We start from the raw sequence: 26,103 nt of genomic DNA on the forward strand, positions 1-26,103 counted from the left end.
ACTTAACTCTTGTTGGTCATAAAAAAATATGAAGCTGGGGAAAGCTGCTTTTCTCCTGTCTTCTCACCTGTGACAAGGAAGACATTACTCTGATGGACCAGGAACTCTCCTGTTCTTCAGTGTTTGAATATCTACAACTAGACAGTAGGAGCACTACTGATTGCAGTGCACTCTCCAAGCTTATCTGACCAATTTTCAACTTTGCAAAAATCATTTCTCTGCTTCACATCATTCAACCATAGCAAACTGTGAAATAGCTCAGAGGTAGCACAGTGTATGTCCCATCCGCTGAACTGCTAGATCCAAATCTCGATTGTCTTGGGACATTTATGGCAAACAAATGACTTTGCCTCTTCATGACTCACTTTGCAGAGGAATCCCCTCAATAGGATTCATCAGTTGCTGTGGAGAAAACAGCTACCTGTTCTGTGTATCACATTGTGAGCTATAGCAGCACAACAGGAGACAAACAGAGGATGTTTTCTGCCTCCTCTGCTCTCCGACAGGTCACACCTTTATCTAGGATGAGCATGCAGTATATGATATTGCAGCTGAAAAGGAGGATCTCTTCCTTCCACACTTCAATATTCAGTCAAACCCTATTTCCAAGATCTTGTCTCATTTGGTGCCAATTAAAAGCACTGCGTGACAGCTTGCACTGAAGCACGAAATGAAATTAGATTCACTTTGTTTTGGAATTAGGCGCTGCTACCCACTGATGAGAATGAAATCCTAAGGGTGATGGCAGTGATATATCTTTAATTTCTATCTTTGAAGAGTCACATTATTATCCCCTCCCTCCCCTCCCAAAATATCAATGTCAGGAGTATCTGGACCTGTGTGTGCAATCAGCTGTGCCAAAGGGACTCCATAAAAAGCGCCAGGCAGAACTAGCTCAAACCTTCTCAGTGATGTGAACAAAACTGTTTATTGCCACATCAAGGCTCAGAAGAAAGGAGCTTTGTCTTGTAAAACATGCTGGCTCATGCCGTACCCTTGCAGCAGCAGCAGGAGCCCACCAACACTGCTGGATGTTTTACTTCCAACTCCTGACTCTGGGGAGAGTCAGAAGGTGGTTGGTGGGTGTGGGGACCAATTCAAGCACAGGGGGCAAGTAGCAGACTCAAAGCTGGTGGGTAACACAACTGTTTTGCCATTCACAGAATCACAGAAACACAGAATGGCCAGGGTTGGAAGGGACCTCAAGGATCATGAATCTCCAACCCCCCCTGCCACATGCAGGGCCACCAACCTCCCCATTTCATACTAGACATTCCAGAAAATTGCTGCTCTTGTCAGTTAGCTATTCTGCCCTGCCACATGGTCTGTGAGGATTTAGGAAGGTATTGGTATCAACCTCACTGGTTGTCTAGAGCAAGTGAGTGCACTTAATGGAAGCAGTGATGTTTATGTTTCATTTCTAGGAAGAATTGTGCAAAGCTGTCATGCTGCTCCAGCAAATATCCTTCAGAAAACTTTCCCATCAACTGGAAAATACCAAGTTAGGTTTCCATCCAGTTGGCAACTGCTGTTCAAGTAGTAAAGCATGAGCTGTGAATCTGGGTTGTAGAGGTTATGATTGAAAACAGACTCTTGAGATATGAGCTACTCAGCATAACTGAGAATTTTCTCCTTCCAGGATTTAAACTGTTCCCCCAAGCTTTGTTTACAGTCTGGCATGAAAGAAGTTCCTTTCTTCAGTAATTTCAGTATGGAACCCTCTTCACTTGATTACCTTACATTAGAGTTACTGGCACATGAGAAAATTCATGTGATGGGGACTAGAACTGGTCCAGGGTGTTAGTTTTATGGCTCATTCTTGAAATACTGCAAAGGCCAAATTGCATTTTGTGAGTCTTCCTGGATTTAAAAGCTCTTCAAATCTAGGCACAGAAGACTTAGAATGATTTTACTGGCCAGAGGCCTTGCAGTCATCTCCTGCCCTTCTTTTCTTTCCTGAGATTGGGCCCCTCAGGGACCATGGAAGTAGAGCGATGCCAGGGAGACCAACAGAGACAGTTTTATTCACTTTTTGCATTAAAAAAGCCATGAATGCACCTCTCCCCAGATGAGGTGGTGGGAGCAGAGTAGGGCTGCTGTAGCCAGCATCTACAGAAACCTAATGTCACACTGTATGAACCTTAAACAGTTATTTGGCAGAGTAGGATCCTCAAAGCTGCCGGTAGCCATTCTGTGCGCTTGGGAGTGAGGGGTTTTTATAGGCAGACACCAGGACAGTGGAGCACCTAAGGGTTACACAGAGGGTTTGTTGACTGCTTAATAGCATTTGGATGCCTGAGAAGTGCTCCAGTGCATTTATGGATCTTGTTTTCTAGATCCAATTTAAAGAGACTCTTTGAGAGGCCTTTGAGACGGAGCAAACAGTGGGGCCAGGGACAGAGCTAGGCTCACAGCTATGCATGTCAGCAAACTGTGCTTCTCCAGAGATGCAGGAATTTCCTTTCCCTTGTGCTTCATGTTCTAGATAGCACTTTGTCACTCAGCCTGGAAGCGCTCGGTTGTTACAAGCATTTTCTGGTGACCGCTCACTGCATGGCTGCTGTCTTGCAACTCTCTCTGCCCAAGTATCTGGGCTTCTGAGGTCTGCTAGTGACCAATGGCACCAGCCAAATGGCTGTCGGTCTTTGTTGCTGTGAACTTTATGACCGTACAAATGAATGCATTGGGAAACTCTTCCTTTATGGTTAAATAGAGTTATATTTCCCCACACAAAGCCAGCAGGGTGCAGATAACTGAGAAGGTGGGAAGGCTTCCTCCCTAGAAGACATAAAGGCCGTGTCTTGCAGCTGCCTCAGCAGTTCCGTTAGTTTAAGGTTACAGCACAAGTGAATATTCGGTTTCTTAAATGTAGGTGTCTACAGTGATTTTAGATATCCTGAGTATTCACGACCTCTGCACAATACTAGCATATAAAACAGGCTGTGCACGAGATCTGTGCCTTTTTGGAGAGGCAGCGGCAGATCAGGGACGAAACCTGAGGGCATTACAACATAGGTGGCTGTGATTAGGCAGCTGACTTCCAGCCAACATGTCTGCAGGCTTGGGGCCATGCTATGCGCTGCAGGACTGATGATAACTGCCTGCTCCAGTAAGACAAAGCAGGGGTTATACAGATACCTGCACCTACTTGCAGTATGCGTAACATTTGACAACAACAAAACTTCTCTACACGTGTGGGACACTAGGAATACAGCAGCCATATTTTCTGCCCTAGGCAAGAAGAGTTCATTTTAGGATTCTCCTTTGATTTTCCATACTTTGTTCTTATGCCACTCTCATAAAATTTGTATTGTTTTTCTTTTCTACAGGAAAAATAAATATCCTAACCAGTAAACAGATCAGGCAGTCAAGCTCAATTCAAAAAAAAAATCTACTGTGGGAAACTCAATAATAATAAAAAGTCCTGAGCCAGAAATGTGGCATTACTTTGAATTATTCAGTTCACACATATCTGTACCACCGACTACTATTGTACAGAAACAGAGCTGTCCCCCTGCATGCTGCATGCCCTGGAGAGCTAGTGCTGCTGTAGTTCATTCTTAGTGCAAAGAGATCTATTTCTGCTGACAGGAAGTCCAAATGCCATGGGGCTACAGAATCCAGAGCCCTGTTAAAATATGGGCTGTCTGAATATCACCCTGTCAGAAGTGGAACAACGTATAGTTTTCTCTTTGATATTACAGATGACTGGCTGAGGAGTTTGGAGAAAAAATGCTGTTGGTAATAATGAAGGAATAGGTGGAAACAGACGCCATACCACTTATTGGTCATTCCTTCATTTCAGCAGTCCCCACATTACCTCCCACAACACGAAGCCAGTTTGGATTTGAGGCAGAAAATACCACCTGGATTCTTGAAATTTCAGTTCACTCTCACTTGACTTTTGCTGCGCTCTGATAAATCAAAGTTTTGAGAGTTCTGAAGCTGGGAACTCGTCCTGTAACTCCCATGCTGTTTCCATTTGAGGGCCTGTAGTGACAGTCCACCAACATGATCTATGGCAGGCACTCTGTTGTCTTGCCATCTACTCAAAACAAAAAGGAATCTGGCAGCTACTTGGGTTTACAGGCTCGCATATAATTTCCTGTCAGAATGTGTTGTATGGTCACACACTGTGACAAAGGAAAGGAAGGTGGGGAGGCTTGAGATGGTTTCTGTGGCAGAGAATACGACAGTCTTCTACCAGACACTGCTGTCTCCTGCCCAAACCAGCTGCTCCTCACTGGGAGAGGCAGCTCAGTTGCTCAGGCAGGAAGGAGGTGAGATTCCAGGTGTCTGACTGAGCAACAGATTCTTAAAAGCTCTGTAGATATGTATCTCCATGTTGTTCTTCACAAGATTTCACCATAGGTCTGATGAGTTCACTCCGTTTTCAAAGGGCTAAAGCTTTCATGTCTAAGTAGCTGCCTCTGCTGGGAGATAAGGGGACAACTGGAAATCAAGTGATTGCCTGGAAACTGCAGGTAGGAATAGCTGTAGTGGATCAGAGAAAAGAGTCTCTCTCCCCTCGTATCCAGTGCCTAAGGCCCTTCTCTGAGACCCCAGTGAGCTGCACAGCCCTTCAGCAGGCTGGCAGACATACAGCTGCTCTGCCTCATGTCTTGGAAACACCTCCACGTGCTTGAATCCCAGCCCTCACCTTTGAGTGTCTCACTTACACAGGGAATGGCAGCACCCATCAAAAAGACAAAGGGACCTTCCACTGAAATCACCCCTCTAAATGCACTGAGAATTTTTGGCATCCGAAGATGGGCTGAGACAAACAGCACCCCTAAAATCTGTGGTAGTTTTAGTGGGCAAGGACTTGCAGATTCTATTTAATGTGAGTAAAATAAAACATTTTAATCTCCTTTTGTGTTTAGCTTCTACCCTGCCTGGTGACAGCCTGCAACACACACCTACAGCATGAGAGCTCAGCTTAGCATCTCTGAAGAAAGATTTAAAGCAATCGTGATGGAAAGCAATGTTATCAGTGTTAGAGAGACCTGAGCACTGATTTATTGTCCATGTCAATGCTGAGATTCTGGTGCTATTAGGAGGTTGCTAGTGGCTGAAGTTATTTCTTTCCATTTCTCTTGCTGCAGCTGGGAGATTTTTAAAATGTTCCATATGTTGGAAATTTATGTAAAATTGACACTGTGCAACTACGGTGCATAGTGAGTCTGGAACAACTGAATAACGATATTAATTCGCAGATGATCCCACATAGGGTGTGCCAGGACATCAGTAATGACTGCAGTGAGAAGTCTGTGTGTCTGAAACAAGCACCTAATAACTCTCACAGCAGTTTTTAACAGTGAGCTTATGCAGTCTGTGGCAGGGCTCGAGACTGAGAACATATTGCAGTTATTACAGAGGCTGAAGTCCAAGTTCCTTTTCAGACACGTCACCAGTAATGTGTTTTAATCAAAAATATTTTAGTGAAGTAAATTGGAATCATCTGGATCTGACTGGCATCATATTCTCTCAAGTGTGATTTATTTCCTCATTCCCTTAATGAACCGATAGGAATATTTTGTGATGGATGTGAAGAATATTAAAAAATCTGAAATGGGCTGTGTTAGTACAGTCTAAACAGAAATGTGATGGTCAGTGCTTTGTTGGAGCAGGTCGTGAAGCCACAGAGAAGCTGTGGGAATGGTCAGTGCTGTAAAAAGGTCATTTGCAGGGACTGAGGTCTCTTCTTTGCCACTGCTGAAATTACAGCAAAGTGAATAAATCCACTGATTTACTGCTGGCATTTCGTCCTGCTGGAAAAATATCTAGGAAGATACTTTGGGATTTGGGAATGAATGCAATAATCCATTTTCAAGAAAGGAAAAAGGAGGCGAGAGGGATGTAGTGTGTACCTGTATGTGTGTGTGAAGCGGCCATCACACCAGAGGACCTTGTTCTCAAGATGAACACGGTGCCCTCTTGCCTTTCTTTCAGCTCGTTAGAAAGTGGCCACACTCATTGAAGTCATTCATTGCTGTCTGACTGAGAGACAGACATGGCATGACTGCACAGACCTCACTGCAACCCTGGGGAATGGGGCTGAGACAGAACGGGGAAAGGTGCACACTGACACAGCGTGAACACTGCTGTGCAATGGATTGCTCCGCTACCTTCCCAAAGCTTTTTGGGTTGACCGTGCAGATGACACTGCAGCACACAAGGTTTTCTGTACAAAACTCAAACAGCTCTTTCCCCAGTCACGTTATCCTTTCTGCTACCTTCATTAGTAGACAAGCAGAAAAAAATCAAAGGTGTAATAGGTGGAAGCACAGAAGGACCTCAAAATAAAGGCCTAAATCTGTTCCAAGGTAGGGAGTAGGAGAGAAGGAGTTTATTACTTTTTTCCATTTTTTTTTCTTCTTGATTTTGGCTGAGAAGCAGAATTTAAGGAGGAATTTGAATTCTCTGTTACAGTGAAAAGCCTGGGAAGAGCTTCTTGGTATGTTTTGGTGTTGCACACATTTGAACAAACTGCTGCAGGTCCCTGAACTGCTTGATGTGTGTTCTTGTTTGGACGAACAGTGGTTTCCTCTGCTGCTGACCCTGATGTCTTGTGAAAGAGTGATGTTCCTCTCTACCAAGTTTAAATGAATGCATATGCTAAATGCATGTAGTATGTGTAGTGACTGTTAAATTAATCTTGAGCATATTCAGAATTTGTTAATTTTATGAAATTTTTGAATAAGTAATCATCACTTTTCCTGAAGCCTATTATTTGGATACTGCAATAATTAGGGTGGCCATTCACCAGATTCTATCATCTACTAACACAAAGCAAATAGGTGAAAAATTGCTGGGTGAGAAGAATGAGGCTATATCTCGAAGAAGAAGATACCAGGTTAATAATTTCCAAGCTGTGTCTCCATAAGCAGACTGGAATTACGTAAGGTTTTAGAGCTGATTGAGCTGTGACACAGTTACAGAGCTCAGACAGCAGCACTGCAGCTGGGGGTGAGAGGCAGAAGCAGGCAGTGGCCCCTGGGGACAACTGAGAGCAGGCGCTCTGCTTTGGAAGGAGCAGAAGAATCTGATGGCAGCCCACTGAAGTACAGCTTGTAAAGAGAACTGCTCACATAAACTGGACATAGATAGATGAGATCAGCCTCCAAGAAACGATAGAAAGTACAAACATCCTGATGATTGCTGTCTGGGAATGGTGTGAATCTCCCTGATGTTCACCCAGCAGTGGGAAGGGTACACTCCTTCAGAGATACTGAAATCTGGGCAGCAGATTCCTGCAAATCTGCACCGTGTCTTGCAAGGAGGTTATTCTACTGTTACCCATATATACACAAAGGTGCTTTTTAAAATACACACCTTACTCTGGTGTTGTGCCTTATGTTCCCAGTGGAGTCCACCGAGTCTCTGCAGAAGATGGAAGGAAGCAGGTGGCTTTGGAGAGGTATCCACAGTAATGACATGTGAGATGACATAAGTATCACACAAACGTGCAGCACAGGTTAGGAATGCTACGCATGCAGCCCATGCATATCAGCAGACCAAAACCACTTCCTTGGGCAAGGAAGCAGTTCTTGTTTCTGCTCTGTCCCTGCTTGGCAAGCATCACAACATGTCTTCACAGGTGAATGTAGGAATGAGGCAGCATGGTGCATGAAATGACATGAAAGTGGGTGGTCACAGACTGTGGCCATGAGTTACTAAAACGCTTGCATGGGACATGCTTTTATCCTTTGAAAATAGATGCAGGAATCTCCTTATATTTAGGGATGTCTTACATAGCCCATAATTTCCCCTAGTTAATGCCTCAGTCCTGCAATCAAGATGTCCAGGACTGCTCACCTGAAAGCAATATAGCAACATGCTCAGAGGCTGCTCAGCATGTGTTGGCCATGCACACATTTCTGCACTGGGAAATCACAGTGCAAGGCTGTCACAGGAAACCACTGGTGTGGATATGAGGAATTTCTTTTAAGATTCATCTGTAAAGTGCCAACTGCATTTCTCACTACAGAAACAGAAATAGTGGTCTATGTGACTTTAAGGGCAGCATTTGTCTTTTGTCGATATGGTAAGGACTGTCTTTGAATTGTTTATGTTGCAAGAATTGTCAGAAGGTGTTCAGCCTGCATGGAGATGTTGTGTTCTCATAAAATGTGGTGAGGACCACTATTGTTTCTGGATATCTCTGTAGTCTGAGTTCATCATTTAGCTGCCTGATCATCTGTGTGCACGATAACCTGTGCCTTCTTGAATACTGTTTTATAGAACTGTAGCCATGCAAATGAAATGAATGGCCTTTTGTTTGTGCAACAAAGTGAGTGATGAAAAGACACATCCATTTCCTTGCTGGGAGGTTAGTGGGAGCTTAAGGCTCCACAGCTGGCTGTGGGCTGAGATTGCACCTTTGCCACTGTTACTCACAGGAGGACCGAGCCCTCCTATTACCCTGGAATGCACAGTGTGCAGGTGCTGACAAAGGCAGTTTGAGGTTCTCTCCAGCTTCAGTGTATGGTGTTGCCCCAGGGAGGCACTCCTAGGCACAGGGTGTCATGAGAAGAGACCCACAGGGTTCAGATGATGTGCAGGATATCACCTCTCATGTTTCAATGGCAAGATGGAAGCACAGGAGGAGAATTAGATCAGAAAATAAATTGTTCACTGTCTTGCTTATGTGCCTCCTCTCTTGGCTCTCTGCTGTAAGACAGCAAGGTCTTTCTCCAGAGCCACACCATTCTCTGGGTTTTTTGTTCAATCTGGGCCTGAAGGAAGAGGCATGGAAGCACTGCCCCATCTGTGCTGTATGCAGGATGGATCTCGGGGCGTTTGGTGTGAAATGAAGTTGTGCTCAGCATTCATCTGGTGTTACAGCTGAGTGCATCCAACTCAGTTTGGGCAGCCGTGAGAGCTGATTGAGCCCACTGGGCTTCATCTGGTGAGGGGACATTACTGAAAGGATGAAAATGGGGCTTTTTAATTGCCAAGCCACTAGAATCAATAGGGAGCTCTGCATGCTACTCGGTGTGGTCTCCATGGACCCCATATGAAAGATGAAGGCAGCTGCGACCTCGTTTCACCACCCTTGCCTCAATCAATAGCTACCAGCTTTTAAAGTCCCAAAAGGTGTGATTAAGCCTCTGCTGCGGGAAGTTAGCGCTTCTTACCGTGCAGCCCATTGTCCTGAATGAAAGGACCTAAAAGCCCGTATAGTGTGAGGGTTAATGACCAGATGTCCCTGGAAGAAAGCCCATCAGCTCTGGTCCCCCGTGCCAGGAATTGCTGCAGCTGATTTTATTCCTCTTTGCATCCGTGTCTTAGCTTCAATGGACACTCCACTTGGTTGGGCAAGTACACGTGTGCTGGTCTAAATATAGGGGTGTCCTGGGAGAGGGCTGAAAGGAGAGTTGTGTTATTCATTTCTGTGATATGGAGGATGCTCTCAGTCAGTGACAGGCAGGAAACTTACACCCTTTCATACCTGGGAGTAGGACAGTGCATGTTTGTAGTCCATATGCTCAGCACTTTCTTTGGACCAGTCCCTCTTATGAAGTGAGAGCTTGCCTGAATGTCGCAGGGCCAGCGAGGCTTACATCAGACCATCCCCTTGTAAGAGGGATAAGCTTTAATAATGCGTGAACGAGATAACAGTGATGTCTGTGGGAAAACAGTAAGGACACGTTTGTGGTTTGCAACAGCAGATGCATCAGCACCTTTAACAGGAAGAGAAAGGGCAGCATCATTTGCAGAAATGAATGGACAAAGCAAAAATTGCTTCATATGTGATGTATGTAAACTGTATATTTAACAGTGCTAGTATTGATACATCATTCTCAAAGGGCCATTTCAATGTTGCTGTTTTCATGTAGAAATCTACTGGTACATACATCAACCTAACAGGGTTCTTTGAGCAGCTGGCCTTCCTGCTGCACTTTTCTTTCCCCCCTCTCTCATTATTGATCCCAGAGCTCAAGAGGCAGTGAGGACATCTCACTCCAAAGCCAATACTGGTATCTTGCTGTCCACATGGTGTATTATTGACTGCATGTCACTCCACTCAGGCAGCACAATTGGATAGGGAATTTGCTTAGCACAATCCAATTGGGGTCTGTGGTGATTGCTGGGGTGTCATTATCAGTCTTCTGGCATGTTTTGCAGTTGTTAATCAAAGCTTTTGTTTTCCTGCATCTATTTTGCATGTTAAAATTCTGGAGGCCTCTGAAAAATATGTATAAATCTGTGGCACCTTTTGCCAGCAGCAGTTTTGCTTTCAGAGGAAAAAAAGTCCTGGAACGCTTCTCTCTCCGTAGGCTGAGCCTTTGCAAGTGAGTCTGTGTGTAAGAACAGGTCATTAAGGATTTGCTGCTCCATGCACAGAGAACGGGGCATAGATGAATCTGTTCATAATTCAGTCTGAGTGCAAGATTAGTTTCCTCTGAAATGCCATCAGAAAGCACTTGTTCACAATCTAGGTTAAAGCAAGGAAGGCTGCTGGAGGATTGACTGAAAACAACGGAGTGAAGCTGAAATTACCTGTGTTCAACAGCAGTCTAAATCTCAGCCAGATGTTTGCAGTGATAAATATGCTGTGGGAACAGAGGTCTGTACCCCTGCAGACCCTGTAGGGGGAAGAAACTGAATTGCATGTTAATTTAAGTCCACACAATGACCTCAAAATTGTCTTACCTGTATCACTGCAACAAATCTCTGCTTCTGATCATGCTAAAAGTATGCTAAACTCCCATTTTCACAGCTAGCTCATACTAAGTTTTTTTCCTACAGCCTCACTTCCTTCCCCTCAATAACATAATTGTTCTTTGAGCTCAGTACCGTGAACCAAACACTGATACAGATTAACATGAACAGCAGATGATGTGAAACAGAAAATCCAGCTAGACTCATTCAGCATAAACAAATATTTTGAGGTGCAGTGCTCAGGCAGTGATTAGTTTGCCAGCTGTAAGTAGAGCTACAGAGGAAATGAAAAGGATGGAGTTTGCTGAAAGCAGTGGTGGGAAAAATATGACATCAAGACACATTAATTCATAATGCAGCAGGGGAGGAGTGGAGTTTAGACTGGGATCTGCTGGATTTTAAGATTCTTGCCTCTTTTGAGTAGTCAGCCCATCTGTGAGATGCTTTTTATGCTTTTAAGACAGCACTGGAGTGGAAACTTTTTTTTTTCTTTTAAATAGGCAGGAGGAGGGGGGAAGGCGCTGAATTAAAACCAAGCTCTCATGAGAGGAAAATATTGTACGTACCTTTACAAAATCCTTCAGGATACAGCTGCAGATATTGAAGACAAATGGTTGCATAAAAATGCCAATAAAGATAATAATGGAAGCAAGCTATGCTAGAGTTCACTTTAGCTTTTGGTTCTGATAGCAACAAAGATAACAGCATAATGGGGCTTATTAATGCAGCAGAAGGCAGAACTATACAACAGCTACAGGGATAAAGAGTTATTTAAAACCTCTAAGTAGTGTGTACAAAAGTCTGAGGTGGCAAATCACTGCTAAGATTGAGAAAGCAAGAATAGTACATGCAAAATAATGGAAGTAGTTGGTGGCATCCCTACCTTCACTTGTAGACACTGTGAGTGGCACCTTAGAGCCCTCTCCAAAATCAGATATCTCAGTGAGCAGTATTAGATGGAAAACAGAATGTTTGGCAGAAATACAGTTCTTTTTGCCAAGGAACACCAAATAGGCTTCAAACTCTACTGTCAGTGATAGAATAGTAGCCAGGACAACGTAGTAGGTTTAGCATAGGGTTCTGACTGGAAAAGCAACCTCTAACAGAAAGCAGCCCAGTAATTTCAGCACTCAACAGTGCTAAACTAGTCCAGCTAAACTAATAGGAAGTTACTCTTCCTATTCTAGATAATGCCACGAGCTTCCGTATCTGATGATATGGAAGATGTCTGCTTATGCTAAGAACTTTTGGTGGCCTGGAGATTCTCCTAATTCCTGGAAATGAAGAAAAGATCTGAGGGAAGGAAGCCTAAACACTTCTATTGTGCCACTTCCTCTGATTTTGAAGAAAGCTGGGGACACAATGTGCAAAGGAATAGAAAGAATATATTTTGAGCCAGAACTTCTGGAGAGGGGAAAGAGAAGAATGAAGGATGGAACTGGTGCAAAAATTGAAACTTGGTTCACTTCTGTCAAACTTGTCACAAATTTCTTGAGTGCTAATGTGGGCATCGCCCGAGTTCTTGTGAGCCCTGAGCAGGACAGGCCTATTCTGTGTACAGCAAAAACCAGTGGTCACTAAGATCTGTTGAGAGCATGGTGTGAGGCACACGTACCATTCATACTTACAGGTCAGGGCTGAAAGCGTAGCTGGCAGCCTACAGTGATTAGGTTTAAACTGTCAACCACATGACATATGAATATCAGGGGAATATGTGACATCCCAGTGGGAAACAAACTACTGCCTTCCCTAGGATGGCTTAGAAATGGCCCCGAAGCCGTTCATGGCCTCACCTGTATTGATATATCAGATGCTACTGAGAATCTTTCTCACACCTGCTCTTGGGACTTCAGCCTGCTCCTTTTGAACTTGCCATGGCAGCTCTCTTAGACTTTCTACCACACATACGTAAAACTCCCCACAGCCACACTGTTCTCCTCCTCAAAACACCTAGCTGTGCTGCGGGTTCTCTGGCACATAGGGCAGTGCTGCTGCAACAGAAGGGCTGTGCCTCTGCTCCCAGTGGCCACTAGGACTCTGGGTTCTCCTGCTGTCCATTGTCTCTCAGATGCTAAAGCTATTGCAGCAGGAGCAGCTTCAGTCACACATCCATGGTACAGTGGGGCCTCTGACTGGAGGCAGCAGTGTATTACCTCTAAATAGAAAAATACCACTAAGAGAACAAAGACTTTCAGCTGAGATTAACATTTTATTGCATGGGCGGTAGGTATCAAAGGGCTTTATGGCTCTTCTGGAGGCACTTCAGTCCAGTTGGATTAAAATCAGCACAGCTGTTCCCCAACTGGTTTTAAAAACGCTTCCAGCCATCGCCACTTCCTGCTGTCGTCGTCCCTCCTCTGGAAGCTGCACCATCCTGTTCTGCTCAGCTCAGAGCCTTGCCCTTCCTTTTTCTCCCCATCTGCCTCTTAACTGGGTGCTCAGCTCAGGCCTAGCAGCTTCCATCCACATCCTCCCTGCACTCCCCAACAGCTGCCTTCAGCACAGAACTGGAAAGCAGAAAGCAGGGCATGGGGTTATCAGGACACAACATAAAGTTGCACCGAATGATGCTGTGAGCGTTGGACATGTTGGGCTCCTCTTGCTCTCCTGTCCCCTTGACGCTGGGCTTGCAGCAAGCTGATGCCTCACCTACCTGCAGGGCAGCAGGTCCGGTGCTGCTTTGTGGAGGTGAGTGGTGAGGACTGCACAACGAGGGGAGTTGAGCAGCAGGCGCAGAAGCAGCGCTCAGAGTTCGTCTAAGCATCTTTGATCGCTCTCTCACACACTTCATCCAATGAGACTTGCTGCAGTCTAGCGTGGATTTTGCTCCATCTCCAGGAGGCAGATGCCATCTGCAGGAGACATTCAAACCAGCCTCCCGGAGGCTACAATAGCTGTGGAGGGAAGATTTAATTCTAGCTGCCAAACAGGCATCAAAGAGGACACAGCCCGCATTCCTGCCTCACCTGAGAAGGAAACACAGTCCTTGTTGGTTGCACCGGCTGCAGTGGTGGGGGACCAGACAGGCAAACTGGTTGGCTCAGGTACCACTCCAGTTTTAGGGTGTAGACTGAAGGTCTCTCCTGGTAGAGCTTTTCAGCATCTAGATGGGAAGACTGGAATCCCCCATCGGACTCCCCCCTCTACATGCCTCTTGGGTTCTCCTAAATTCACAAGTCTGGGGGATTCTTACCTAGTCCCAACTTGAGGAGCATTTGCTAAAACAGTGATATGGTGTTCTTGTCTCAGACTGATACTGGTCTCATTAGGTTCATGAGTTGGATTTTATCTTGCTAAAAACCTTATTTGGTGCAAAAAAAAAGAAAAGAAAAAAAGTCTTCAGCACACCTTAAGCATCCTTCTCTGTCCTTTGGGTTACAGTGCAGTTAATCAAATACTAAGACTGAGCAAAAAACAGAACTTGCTGCGTGCCAGGCCCCAACTCATTAGGAAACAAAATGCATGAAGTGGCTCATCCTGCCAACCTGTGAAGGTTTTGGTGGATGACTAAAGACTGTCAGGTGGGCATAAGCTGCCTTCATACTAGATGCAATCAGCAGCTAAAAAGATCTTTAATTCTGCCCATAATGCCCAGGTGCACTAGGGAATAACAGTGCCTGGTGCAGAAGTTTGCAACTGCACAATCATTCTTGCCCGCTTCTTCACTAAATAGACCAAGCTCCTCTGTTGTGGATGTACAACATGTTTCCTGCTGCTGCCTCCCCAGAGGCATGGAGCTGTGGCACTGCAGCCTGGATGTGCCCAGCAGTGGCACCCAGCCCTCCTGGCTTTTTCCCTCCAGATGTGAGAAACGCAGAGTGATACTTGCCAAATTAAGAGAACTCCTGCAGTGAGTGAGGAGGGCACACAGCGTGGCTCTCCAACACAAGTGTGAGCAGATGGCAGGTAAGCCCTCCCTTCCTGAGAAGGAAAATACTTGTTCCTGAGGTTTAGGGGTGAAAGCACTGCCAGCAGTGTCCAGGCTTGCAGAAATCCTGAGGTAGCAAAGCTGAACTGTGCCTCTCTCCACATCTTCCTGCAGCGTTCAGTAAAGAAGGCAACAGATGCCATCCATTTAAAACAAGCTTGTCAGTAACAAGTATAGCCTGAATCAAAACAGATGTCATCTCTATGGCTGTTAAGCCTGATATTTCACAGACTGCCACGAGCACTGGACAGTGTAGCTTGAAGTTCCCCAGTTGCTTGTACTTCCTGAAGTGAAGACCTCACACTCAGGACTCAATCTGCACACAAAGCCCTTCTTCTTCCCGTTATCTCTGAGAACAGACTTTGTGAATGCGTAGACCCTGCTGAGCAACTAGGAAAAGTGATTGTTTGCAATCTGAAAATAGAGTGATTTTGCAATAGTAGAAGTTTGCCATCTCCTCATTATATGGTCTGTTTCAAAATGAGCATGTTGGCTCTGCTGAACACCCTTGGTGCTATGAACTAATCACGATGAGGCGTGATTTTATAGACCATTTGGTCTATAAAATAATCTGAGCCCCAGAATTTAATTTTTGAAGTACTTGAGCCTCTCCTTATAGTCGGCCTGAACTTTAGACCCCATCTGCAGCTATCTGTAAGCAGCATTACCATCTGATTTACTGGGAGCCTGCCGGATGTCACGGAGGGGCTGCGGGAGGGCTTTTAGCGCTGCGAACGGCAGCTCTTGAAAGGGTTAAAACAAACTTCACTTCTGGAGCGCCATCATTTTAGAGCAACATTCACAGAGACGACTGGAATCGCCATCGCTGAATAAACAGCAGTCTGAGATAATTAATATCCCGGGGGGGAGAAACGAGCCTTAATTCCCAGCGGCTCCTCCACGTGCCGCCCAACTGCCCCGCCCGCCTCCCGGCGCAGCCCCGCCCCGCGCCCGACGTCGTTAAACTCGCAGCTCTCGCGAGAGCGGACCGCCTCTTCGCCTTCACTCGCCCACTTCCGCCCATCGCTCGAGATCTCGCGACACCGCGCGTTCCTCGCGCAGCCGCACGACGGCGAATCTCGCGAGCGGCGAGGAGGCAGGTGGGAGCTGGGCGGGGGCGGCGTAATCTCGCGAGAGCCGAGCCGCCCCGCCCGGGCCCCGCTCCCCCCCGGCATCCCGCTCCCCTCCCCGCAGAGCTAATATGGTCGCCGGCGATGGACGCTATCAGGCCAGGTCGGTGCGAGCGGGCCGGCCGCCGCCCGCGCTCCCGAGGGCCGTGCCGCTCTCCCGGCGGGACCCCCGCGCCTCGCTTCGGCCCTTCATCCGGCCGGCGGTGCGGCGGTCCCGGCCCGGCTGGAGCGCGGCCCCCGCTGAGGGGAGGAGGAGCGCGCGGCGCTCGGCTGGGATGTGTGTGGGGGGGGGGCGGCTGTGCGCCGCGCCGCTGCGGGACCCTCGGTACCGCCTGCAGGAACCGCTTCGTTCGCCGCTGCTCGGCGCCGGCTCCCGCTCGCCCTCCGTTATTTATCCCTGCCCGCCGCCGTCGCGTCTCTCCCCGTTCTCGGGTGCTGCGTCGTTTGGCTGCCCGCGGCGCAGCCTTTGTCCGCTGTTGTTGTGGCCGCGGTGCGGTGCGGGGCGGCCGGGCGGCAGACAAAGGCGGTGCTGCGGAGCGCTGCGCTGTGCCGCTCTCGCCGTGCGGCCCCGCCATGGCGCAGCCGGGTCCATTTTCTCCCGGCTCTTTGTGATCCGGGTTTGAATTCCGTAAAGCTTCGATGAAATTCTTCAGGTTTGATGAGCTGTCGTTGGCGCTGCCCGTTTAGTTTGCTAGCGATTGAATTAAAACGTTTGTTTTGTGAGCTGGCGGTCTTCCTGAAGAGGTATTTTTGCTTAATATGTTGGTCTGGTCTCGTCTCTTGTTTGTTGTCAGCCTTGCACTTCGTGATTTATGCTTTGTAACGTGTCTGTCCTTATCTGAGTCATTAAGTCCGTTTGTAGATGGTCAACGAAGACAATAAAGGTCAAATGTGTGTTAAGGCTTCTGGCTATACTGGTGATTTGCATGACCTGTGAATACCTGGTAATAACGTTTGTCTTAATCACACAGCTATCTCATCAAATGTCTTAATCCATTTAAAACATCTCCATATGTAATTGACGTAAAACCCCAGAGGAGTATTATTTTTGGTAAAATCAGAAATGAAAACTTGGTGTTAAGAGTCTTCTATCATTGACCTGGCCTTCTGTGGTTGACACGCCCAAGGGCCGGGATGCCATCCAGAGAGACCTGGGCAGGCTGAGCTGTGGCTGGGAGAACCTCATGAGGTTCAGCAAAGCCAAGGGCAGGGTGTGCACTTGGGTGCCAATACGAGCTGGGGGATGTAAGGGTAGAACACAGGTATGCTGGCAGTGTGCCCTTGCAGCCCAGAAAGCCAAACATATCCTGGGTGCATCCAAAGCTGTGTGGCCAGCAGGGTGAGGGGAGGATGTGCCCCTCTGCTCTATGCTATGAGATCTCACCTGGTGTGCTGCATCCAGATGTGGGGTCCTCAGCACAGGAGAGACATGGACCTGTAGGAGTGCATCCAGAGGAGGGCCACAAAAATTATCTGAGCGATGGAAGGCCTCAAGGCTGAGAGCTGGGGCTGTGCAGCCCGGGGGCTCTAAGGTGACCTGAGAGTGGTCTGTCAGTATCTAAAGAGGTTGGAAGAAAGAAGGGGACAGGCTCTTTAGCAAGGTCTGTTGTGGTAGCACAAGGGGAAATGGTTTCAAACTGAAAGAGGGGCCTTTTAGATTGGATGTAAGGAAGAAGTTTTTGGCACTACGGTTACTGAGGCTCTGGCTCTCTGGTTGCGCTTTTACATGATGGATGTCCCATTCCTGGAGACATTCAGAGTCAGGCTGGGGGGGCTCTGAGCTCCTCATGGAGCTGTGGGTGTCCCTGTCCATTACAGGGGGGTTGGACCAGGTGGTTTTTAATGATCTCTTCCAACTCAAAAGATTGTATGATATCCATAACTCTGTTGTGTTTTCTTTTTCAGGAAGCCCTTACCAGCCCATAATTGAAGAACTAAGAAACCATCCACGAAAGAGGTTCTACAATGTCTCAAAGCTTGGAGGCACCAAGTATGGTAATGATAACTTCTATGTTTGTAATGAGGGCAGTACCTGCAGTACATGTGCACCACTTACTGCTGTGAAGTGTTAGGAGGTGCACTGTGTATGTGAGTTCTTAATGCATGTATTTGAAAGCTTATAATTTTCTCCCCTGTTATTGTTTTATGAAGTTGATTGATAGCTCTTGTGGTTGCTGTGGAAGGGTGAGTTTTGGTGGTGTACAAACAAATCCTTAATCTCAGCATGTCGTTAGCAGGCAATATATCACTAATAGCTGCCCAAAAGATATATATATATTTTTTTTACTGGGCTCTGTGTCTGGATGGCTAATAAAAGATAAAAAGTATTTGTGCAGTGATGTGGGATGGGACAGAAATGCAGAAGGAGAGAGCTATGGGTCACAGTCAGCTGGAATGGGTTCTGCTCTTGAAGGTGATCAGAATATATTTTTGTTATTCTCTTAGCTTTCGTGTTAAGCTTTTAAGATACTTGAGGTACATATTAGAGGTACTTGGGATCTTCTTTCAGTTGTGCTGTTTGGTGAAAAATACACTGAACATGCTCAGAAACAGTAGATTTCAAGAATATTCAAGAACATTTCCTAACTAAAAATTACAGAGAGTATTTCACTTCAAGCCCATGTTTGGCAGCAATAATTATGTCCCTGTTTTTGAAGCAAAGAGGGAGGAGCTCTTGCTAGTGCAACAGCGGCTGTTCCAAGTTTTGTGCAACAGCTGTGTGCTCTTGCAAATTTCTAATGTAATACTGGAGTTAATCTTTCGAATGGGAAGGGGCAAAATGTTTCTGTTTGTTGCTTTATCTGAGAAGAAGCAGTGGAGTGGTAGCAGCAAAACCAGCCCATTCTGTAGGTTTCTTTTGTTTTTCTGAAGGGCCTCTAGTGAAAATTCAAACAGAAGATACTGCTTTCTATCTAAGATGTCCAAATAAAGATTGGAGCAGCAGTGGAATTTGAAAACGTTCACAGAATGAATCCAAGCAGAATAGGTTAGTTAGGGTGGTCTTTCTCTTCCAATAGAAATTGATGGGCAGGAGTTGGAAGCCTTGTATTAACTGAATATTAGAAAGATATTGAATTTAGGTGCAGTGTAGATGATTGTAATAAGAAATCCATTATCTGGAATTGTTAATTGAATTTGTTGCTAGAGCATTAATTTTGGTTCTTGCCCTGTTTGCGCTCTGCCCTGGGGCTTCTGACCATGGTCTGACAATAAGTGCCTGTTTAAGTTAATCAGATTTCTAATGCAACTGTTAATTCATTTATTTGTGATTTGTTTGGGGGGGGAAATCTGATTTTTTTTTTTTTTTTTTTTTCTCTTCTAGTGTTGATGATAGTAATCTGTTGTGGGTAAAATGGCAGCTGGGCCTGCATTACTGCTGGGACTGGGGCTGACTTGAACAGCCTTTCTCACTTCAGTCTCCAAGGATGGGGATTCCACTGTGTCTCATAATCCTGTGCTTACCCATCCTCCCCATCACATCATCTTCTTTGTGTCTGACTGTGGTCTCTATTCCTGCACCTTGTGGCTGTTTTTGTGCTTTCAGCATGCACTTCTTAGAAGGCAGGCTTCACCTTTTCTGCAGTTCCCAATCAACTGTGAAAGACTACAATTAGTGCACTTAGCTTTCTCTCCTCAGATTGAGCAGGTGCAGCTCTCACAGCTCTGTGACACGTTCTGCAGCCCGTAACCATCTCCAAGGCCCTTCACTGGGTGTGCTTTGATTTGTTGAGATGTCCCATGTTCTGGGGGGCCCAAAACCACGCACAGTGCTGTGGATACTCTGCCAGCTTGGTAGCCCCTGGTAGAGCAAAGCCATCTATCCTGCACTGCTGATGACTGCTACCTGTACAGAGCAGCACCCCTTGCTAACTGTGCTTGTAAGGAGTGAGTCAAGCAGTTCTGTTCTGGTAATTTGACTTAAAAGTAAAATGGTGCTATTACAGTTGATTCAAATATGGTTTTGATGGTGATTCTGTATTATTTTGAATGACTTGTCTGGGGGTTAAACAACAGTAAATACCTTAGCAAGGTGCATGATGAGAACAGTAAATCTTTATTACCCGCTTGTGGATGAACTTACTGCTCAACAAGTCTTTTGTTTTCTTAAGCCTCAACTGAGTTGTTTAACTCTCTTCTTGTAACTAATTTGTTCATACTTCACTGTTATTAAATTATTTGTCTGCTTGAATTATGATGCAAAGAATGATGCATGGAGGAAAATGTGAATTCTTTGTTTGTTTGCAGTGATGCTTCTCCTTTTCTCCCAGTTTTTTTCCTTCTCATTTCCAGTTCCTTCAGTTCTACCATGCCAGGAAGCTGTTTCTTCTCAGTACCTTAGCCCAGATCAGAGACAAAGTCCTGGAAGTTATGTTTAGTGAAATGTTGTTCTTTGTATTTTATGAAATGTTTAATTTTATGGCACGTATCAGAAGAGTTTCTGGTCCTGAAATCACAGCTGGTTTTTGTTTTTTGTTTTTTTTTTTTTTTGAAGAAGAAGAAGAAGAAGAAGAAAATATCAGGCACTGGTTGTCTTGGCTTGATATCTCAAGTAGTGAGATGGTGAAATGAACAAACAAAAAGTTCTTAGTGTACTCTACTAAGTGTTGCCTTTCTCCCATTCTGTTTGATTGGTAACCCCAACTCTACATGCCTCGTGTGCATCTCCTGCCAGCACAGCATACCTTCCTGTCTGCTGCTGGTGTAGCACAGTGCAGTCACACAGTGCAAACCCTGGCATCTTCAGTTCAAATTCAATGCAACTCATCTGCTGTACCGTTCCACCTTCTATAGTGAGGATCAGACCCTACAGCAGCTAGGCAGCTTGTTTCCCACAGCTCTCTCCCTTCTGATTTGTAGTGAAGTGGACCTCCTTAGAAATGTGAAACAGTAATTCATAAAGACATGATGAGTTGGGGGTGTTGCACTAATTAAGCCAGTTGTTTTGTTTTGCCCTAGATACTCTGCCTTATTCCATACGAGTGTTGTTTGAATCCAGCATCCGTAACTGCGATGGCTTCCTGGTGAAAGAAACAGATGCTATGAACATTTTAGACTGGAAAACAAAGCAGAACGATGTTGAAGTGCCCTTCTGTCCTGCCAGAGTTGTTCTTCAAGATTTTACGTAAGTAAAGTGTTTGCATACATGAGTGTGTGGAAGAAATGTCAAATAACCTGTGAGAGCTCAGCGAGTGGCATGTGTACTTCAGCTTGGCAATAAACAGCACCTAGCTGCTGGGTACTGAAGTTTCTCTCTTTGTCAGTAGAAATGCATGCAGTGCTTCTGCTGTTCAGCAGAGACGTCACGATTACGTGTGGCACGAGAAGAGGAATTGTTCCTTAGGGTGCCTTGGTTTTACTGCAGGTTGGTGAAGCTGAAGCTGTTGGCCTACAGTGGGTGTTTCATAGGATTAATGCCAAAACACAAATGGAAGTGGAGGCTTTTAGATTGTAGCCAGATGGCTGACAGTTCATTGAAACACAGTTTGTGCTTCGCACAACTGGAGATTAAATGTTGCATGCTCCACCAGTGTGTGTAATCCAGTTGAAACAATGAATGATGCATACATTAAAGTCTCTGAAGATAATAGCTTGATGTGGTTTGAGTACAGCATAGCTGTAAGGTAAGAACTATCCTTCAGCAACTTGGGAATGTTAAATTTAAGATGTCCTGGAGACTAATTAGTGATGTATTTATGAACAAGAGAGTTTTAGAAAGAATGTGATGGTAATAAAGTAATGGGATATCGGGCAAAATAAAAATGATTTAAATAATGCTGTGTTCTCTCTTCAGTTGTGTGCTTCAAGTATACTTATCAGTGTAATAGTAACAAGAGTATTGATTCTGTAATATGCTGTGAGCTTCAGAAATGAGTGGCTTTGTAAGAAGAGTAGTAATATATACCAAGGTATTAAAGGATAGCTTGAGCAGTGTTCATATAGGTATTTATAAGGTAATAAGTATCTAAAAGTGGTGTTTTAAAGTGAAGAACATTATGCTTCAGAAACATGGCAAGGCAAAAGAGCAAATGATTGTCTTCTTGAAGGTGTTGCTGTATTTTGTAGGTCTGTTACCTTAAAACGTGCTGTTGCTTGTTGTGAATTAGTGCCAATTCATTCACTTCCAAAATGTGGAGAATAAAACAGTAGGGTTTTAACTTCTGAAATAGAACTCAAGTAGATCTGGGCTTATGAAGAGGTTTGTGAGTGTAATGCGTGTGTGTCCCACGTTATTGTGCTACTTTGCTTTCTTTCTGTTAGTGGAATTCCAGCAATGGTGGATTTCGCTGCCATGAGGGAAGCAGTAAGAAATGCTGGAGGAGATCCTGTGAAAGTCAATCCTGCCTGCCCGACTGATCTCACTGTTGACCATTCTCTGCAGATTGATTTCAGCAAATGGTAACAGATCTCTTTTCTTCTCTTTTCATGAACCATGCCCTTTACCCTCTACTAAACTGTCTGTTTACCCTGGTAAATCACTTCTCAAATCTTTGTCCTTGAAAGTAGACCTGATAGCACCTGAAAGAGAGCTGGTAAAAGTGGAGAAAGTAATACTGCAGAAGGAGAGAGAATGATTGTGAGGTGTTATGCTTGGAGCTGACTTGGTAACCCAAATTCTGGGCAAGAAATTGCAGAAATAAACTGGATCCATCATGGTTTCCAGAAAATAGTATGTCTCAAGAGAATGAGGTGGAGTGGCTGTAATTCTTGCTTTGCGCTGTTCCTACTGTTAAAAGTTATTTTCTTGATTGGTATTGAATGCAAGTGCCTTCTCACAGCTCTGGAGAAATGGCTTGACAGTACTACTGGATGCACTGAAAGGTTGTAATTTCAGCTTCTAAGTTATGATTGTGACTTTATATAGGCCTTGATTTTTACTGCAGATGAAAAAAAGGCCGTGGAGACAGCATGCTTGTAGGAGTCTGGCTAAGTATTACATCTGGAAGACTGACAGCCTGGTTTTCTTCTCCTGACAGGCAGTAATGTGATGAGAACAGCCTGGGGCTGCCTTGCACTAGAAAGATAATGTTGCAGAAGAGAACGTGAATTTTATTCCACATTTGCTGAACATTTCCCATAATGTAGTTCCCTTCCACCCCTATCCCCATTCATCACAGAGCCTTCCCAGAGTCATGCAGAACTGTGTCAATTGCTTGAGCTCCTCCTGGATTCCTAAAAATTCAGGGAAAAAAGCCTGTAGCAGCTGGGTATGGGTGTGCGAGGCATCCTTCTGTAGGATGTCCAGGTACATGCAGGATTTCAGCTGGGTTAAGTAGCTCAGAGGGAAGAGCAAGAAGGTATGAAGTGGTGTTGCGTGTGTGCTGTTGGCAGTTCTGCCCATTCAGGGACAGCTGAGTCGGTTTCAATGGGGCTAACCTGAAATTATCAGCAGCACCAAGTGCTGGCAAGAGGTCTCCCAGCGTGCTGCTTTGTAACGATAAAGCTTCTCACTGTCCTTTGGCTTCTGGAAAGCTTGCAGGATCTCAGCAGCTGCTGACCTATGATAAGAAACCCTTCTCCCCAGGGCGGTTTGTGCTGCTTTTATACAATTGCCATCTCCTGCTGGTCTTAATTCCATGAGCCTAAGACAAGGTATCCTCTGTGGCCCTGTGCTATTCTACCATTAGATAACTAAGTATCTTGTGCTAAAGCAGCAGAGAGCAGGGGATTTACTTAAAATCAATGATTTGTTATAATCATTTGAGTATTTGCTAAATCATTCACCTTTCACCACAACTACTTACTTAGCTCTCATGGGAGAACTTGCACAAATATGGGTAGCATATTAGATGGACTTTGTTTTAAAAATAAAACCAAATTTCTGCTTTCTGACTGAGTTGATGTGAGCATCAAATGTATCTGAATCTTTGACAATTCATATCAAAAGCCACCTTGAATAGGACAGCTTCATTTCTTTCCTTGAGAAGTCTTTGTCTTGTAAATCATTCTGACATTAATGAATGTGTAGAACTGCTCTGGAGTAAGAAACATGCAGCATATGCCACTGCTTGGATGAGGCTCTGCCCAGCCCTTCGAATGTTAAAGCCCTGAGTTTAGCCTCTGCAGTGTCGTTTGTGAGTGTTGCTGACCTGTTGTGACCACATGGGAGGAGTAAATGGTGTCAAATGGTGTCAGAGCTTCGGGCAATCCAGGGCAGTTCACTTCTGGTTATTACTTTGCTACGTTTAAGGGAGCTCATTCAGCGAGAGTTCACTTTGCGTTAGGGTTAGAATAAAACGAGATCTATTTCCTCCTCTTTAAATTATTTCTCCAAATGGTTTGTGGGGTGGGGAGGGCAAACAAAACTGATGTTCTTCTTGTGTTCACTGCTGCAGTGCAATACAGAATGCCCCGAACCCTGGGGGCGGTGAGGCGCAGAAGCCGACAGCAGCAAAGCTTTCTCCGCTGAAGGGCCAGCCGCGGAAACTGCCGTGCCGGGGTCAGAGCAGCTGCAAGGGGCCCTGCAGTGCTGGGGAGCTGAGCCGTGCCTCGGGGCAGTTCTCTGCACAGATAGAGAACACACCTATCCTCTGCCCTTTTCACCTTCAGCCAGTGCCTGAGTATGAAAACTTGCTCCTTTGATTATTTGCATTGTTCTGTGTTGTTAAGCTCTGCTTTTGACAGTCTATAGAGATTGCGCTGTAAACAGTGCAAATACTGCTCTAAATTGCATTTTGAGACTTCCCTTAATTACCAGATAAGCCTCAATGAAACATGGATTTTTATGGCTAAAAGTAATTTTTTTTTTTTTTTTTTTTTTTTCCACTTGTGGGATCCTTGGAGGAGTTTCCAGCCCTTATGGACTTGCCTAAACATCACTCCTGTCTCACATTCCATCTCTCACAGAATCAGAATCACAGAATGGCCAGGGTTGGAAGGGACCTCAAGAGTCATGAATCTCCAAACCCCTGCCACGCACAGGGCCTCCAACCTCCCCATTTAATACCAGCCCAGGCTGCCCAGGGCTCCATCCAACCTGGCCTTGAACACCTCCAGGGATGGACGGGGCATCCACAGCCTCTCTGGGCAGCTGTTCCAGCACCTCACCACTCTCATAGTAAAGAACTTCCCCCTGACAGCCACCTAAATCTTCCCTTCCTCAACTTAAAACCATTTCCCCTTGTCCTGCTGTTATCTGATCTTTCAAAGAGTTGAACTTAATCACACAGCTGAAATGCACTGTACATTCTGCTTGTGTGTAATGGCACAGGGGATCCTCATCTGTTTCTTTTCCTTCAATTTCCTTCAAAAAGGTCTTCAATTTTAACAGTTCATTGTGTCCATTCAATCTGTGACAATTGTAATCTTCTTTCAGCTGCCATTCCTTTTCTCTCAGGCTCTTCAAATATCTCTTTGTGCCTGACTGGGGTGAAATTTAAACACTGGTTGTGTTTGTAATTTTACAGATATGCAAATGTTTCTGGTCAGTACAGGTGTGGGAATGCAGAATTAGTGATGTTTTTGGCTATCCTGGCAGGAAACCAGCAGTGTCATTTGTTAAGCTGCAGTTTAATGATGGCTGTCCTTCGGGGCTCTGTAGAACACTGCACTGCTAACCTTGTGACACCTCACAGGTCCTGGTGTGCAGTAAAATACACCTCTGTAATACTGAGGGTTCTTTGTCTTCCTGCTGCAAGGCAGGTATATTCATAGAATCACAGAATCATCAAGTTTGGGTTGGGTTGGAAGGGATCTTGAAGGTCATGTAGTTCCAACTCCCCTGCTGTATTCCCTTCCTGGTTCTCTTTCTCAAAGCAGAGGTTACTCTTAAATTGTGGTTTACTCCTTTGTAATGAATGTCAGCATCTTAATGAATATCACTTAGGATATCAAAATTCATGTTATTAGGCTGTACTGTCTTTCATCAAACAAGCAAAACCAACTTGTTCTTCTGTACTTTTGAAATGGTTTGTGATAGTACTTGTCAACTTGCTGTCTTTCTAGGCCTGAGACAGTATTGAAAAATCAAGAGATGGAATTTGGCAGAAATAGAGAGAGGCTTCAGTTTTTTAAGGTATGTCTGTGCACCTGTGCATTTTGTATATTGCATGTTTTGGTGGGTGGAACATCTTGCTTTGTTTGCCTCCTGGTGTTCAACATTACATAATGTAGCTTGTCAGGCTGTAAATCTGAGTTCAGTATGAGTATAAAATGGGCTTGTAACAGGTTTATGGATTTTAATTTAAAATTGCTAGGCAGCAGAAATTGTAAATCTAGGTGTCGTGTAAAGGGGAGAGAAGATTTAAATGATTTGGAAAAGTGGATAGCGATTGGTTTGGTGTTGTCAGTGTGAAGGTGTTGGACAAAGTAAGCGCTTAATAAACTGCAGTCGACTGATATTTCATGAACTCTGTGCTGTAGATCACAATGGGCTTTTCA

At 45.1% G+C, this 26,103-nt stretch overlaps 1 protein-coding gene across 1 annotated transcript in view; it reads left to right on the forward strand.

The window, feature by feature from the left end:
* Positions 1 to 16,588: 16,588 nt before the first annotated feature.
* Positions 16,589 to 26,103, forward strand: part of IREB2 (iron responsive element binding protein 2) — a gene marked incomplete at both ends in the record, with an annotated part of 19,873 nt that continues 10,358 nt past the window's right edge. Inside the window, 6 exons of the mRNA XM_079540800.1 lie at positions 16,589 to 16,643; positions 17,632 to 17,721; positions 20,683 to 20,848; positions 21,985 to 22,122; positions 24,060 to 24,284; positions 25,669 to 25,738. Of these exons, the coding sequence (XP_079396926.1) occupies positions 16,589 to 16,643; positions 17,632 to 17,721; positions 20,683 to 20,848; positions 21,985 to 22,122; positions 24,060 to 24,284; positions 25,669 to 25,738 (744 nt within the window). The remainder of the gene's footprint in view (positions 16,644 to 17,631; positions 17,722 to 20,682; positions 20,849 to 21,984; positions 22,123 to 24,059; positions 24,285 to 25,668; positions 25,739 to 26,103) is intronic.

This window comes from Tetrao urogallus, assembly GCF_951394365.1.
Source record: "Tetrao urogallus genome assembly, chromosome: 11".
In the NCBI taxonomy this organism is placed as follows: Eukaryota; Metazoa; Chordata; class Aves; order Galliformes; family Phasianidae; genus Tetrao; species Tetrao urogallus.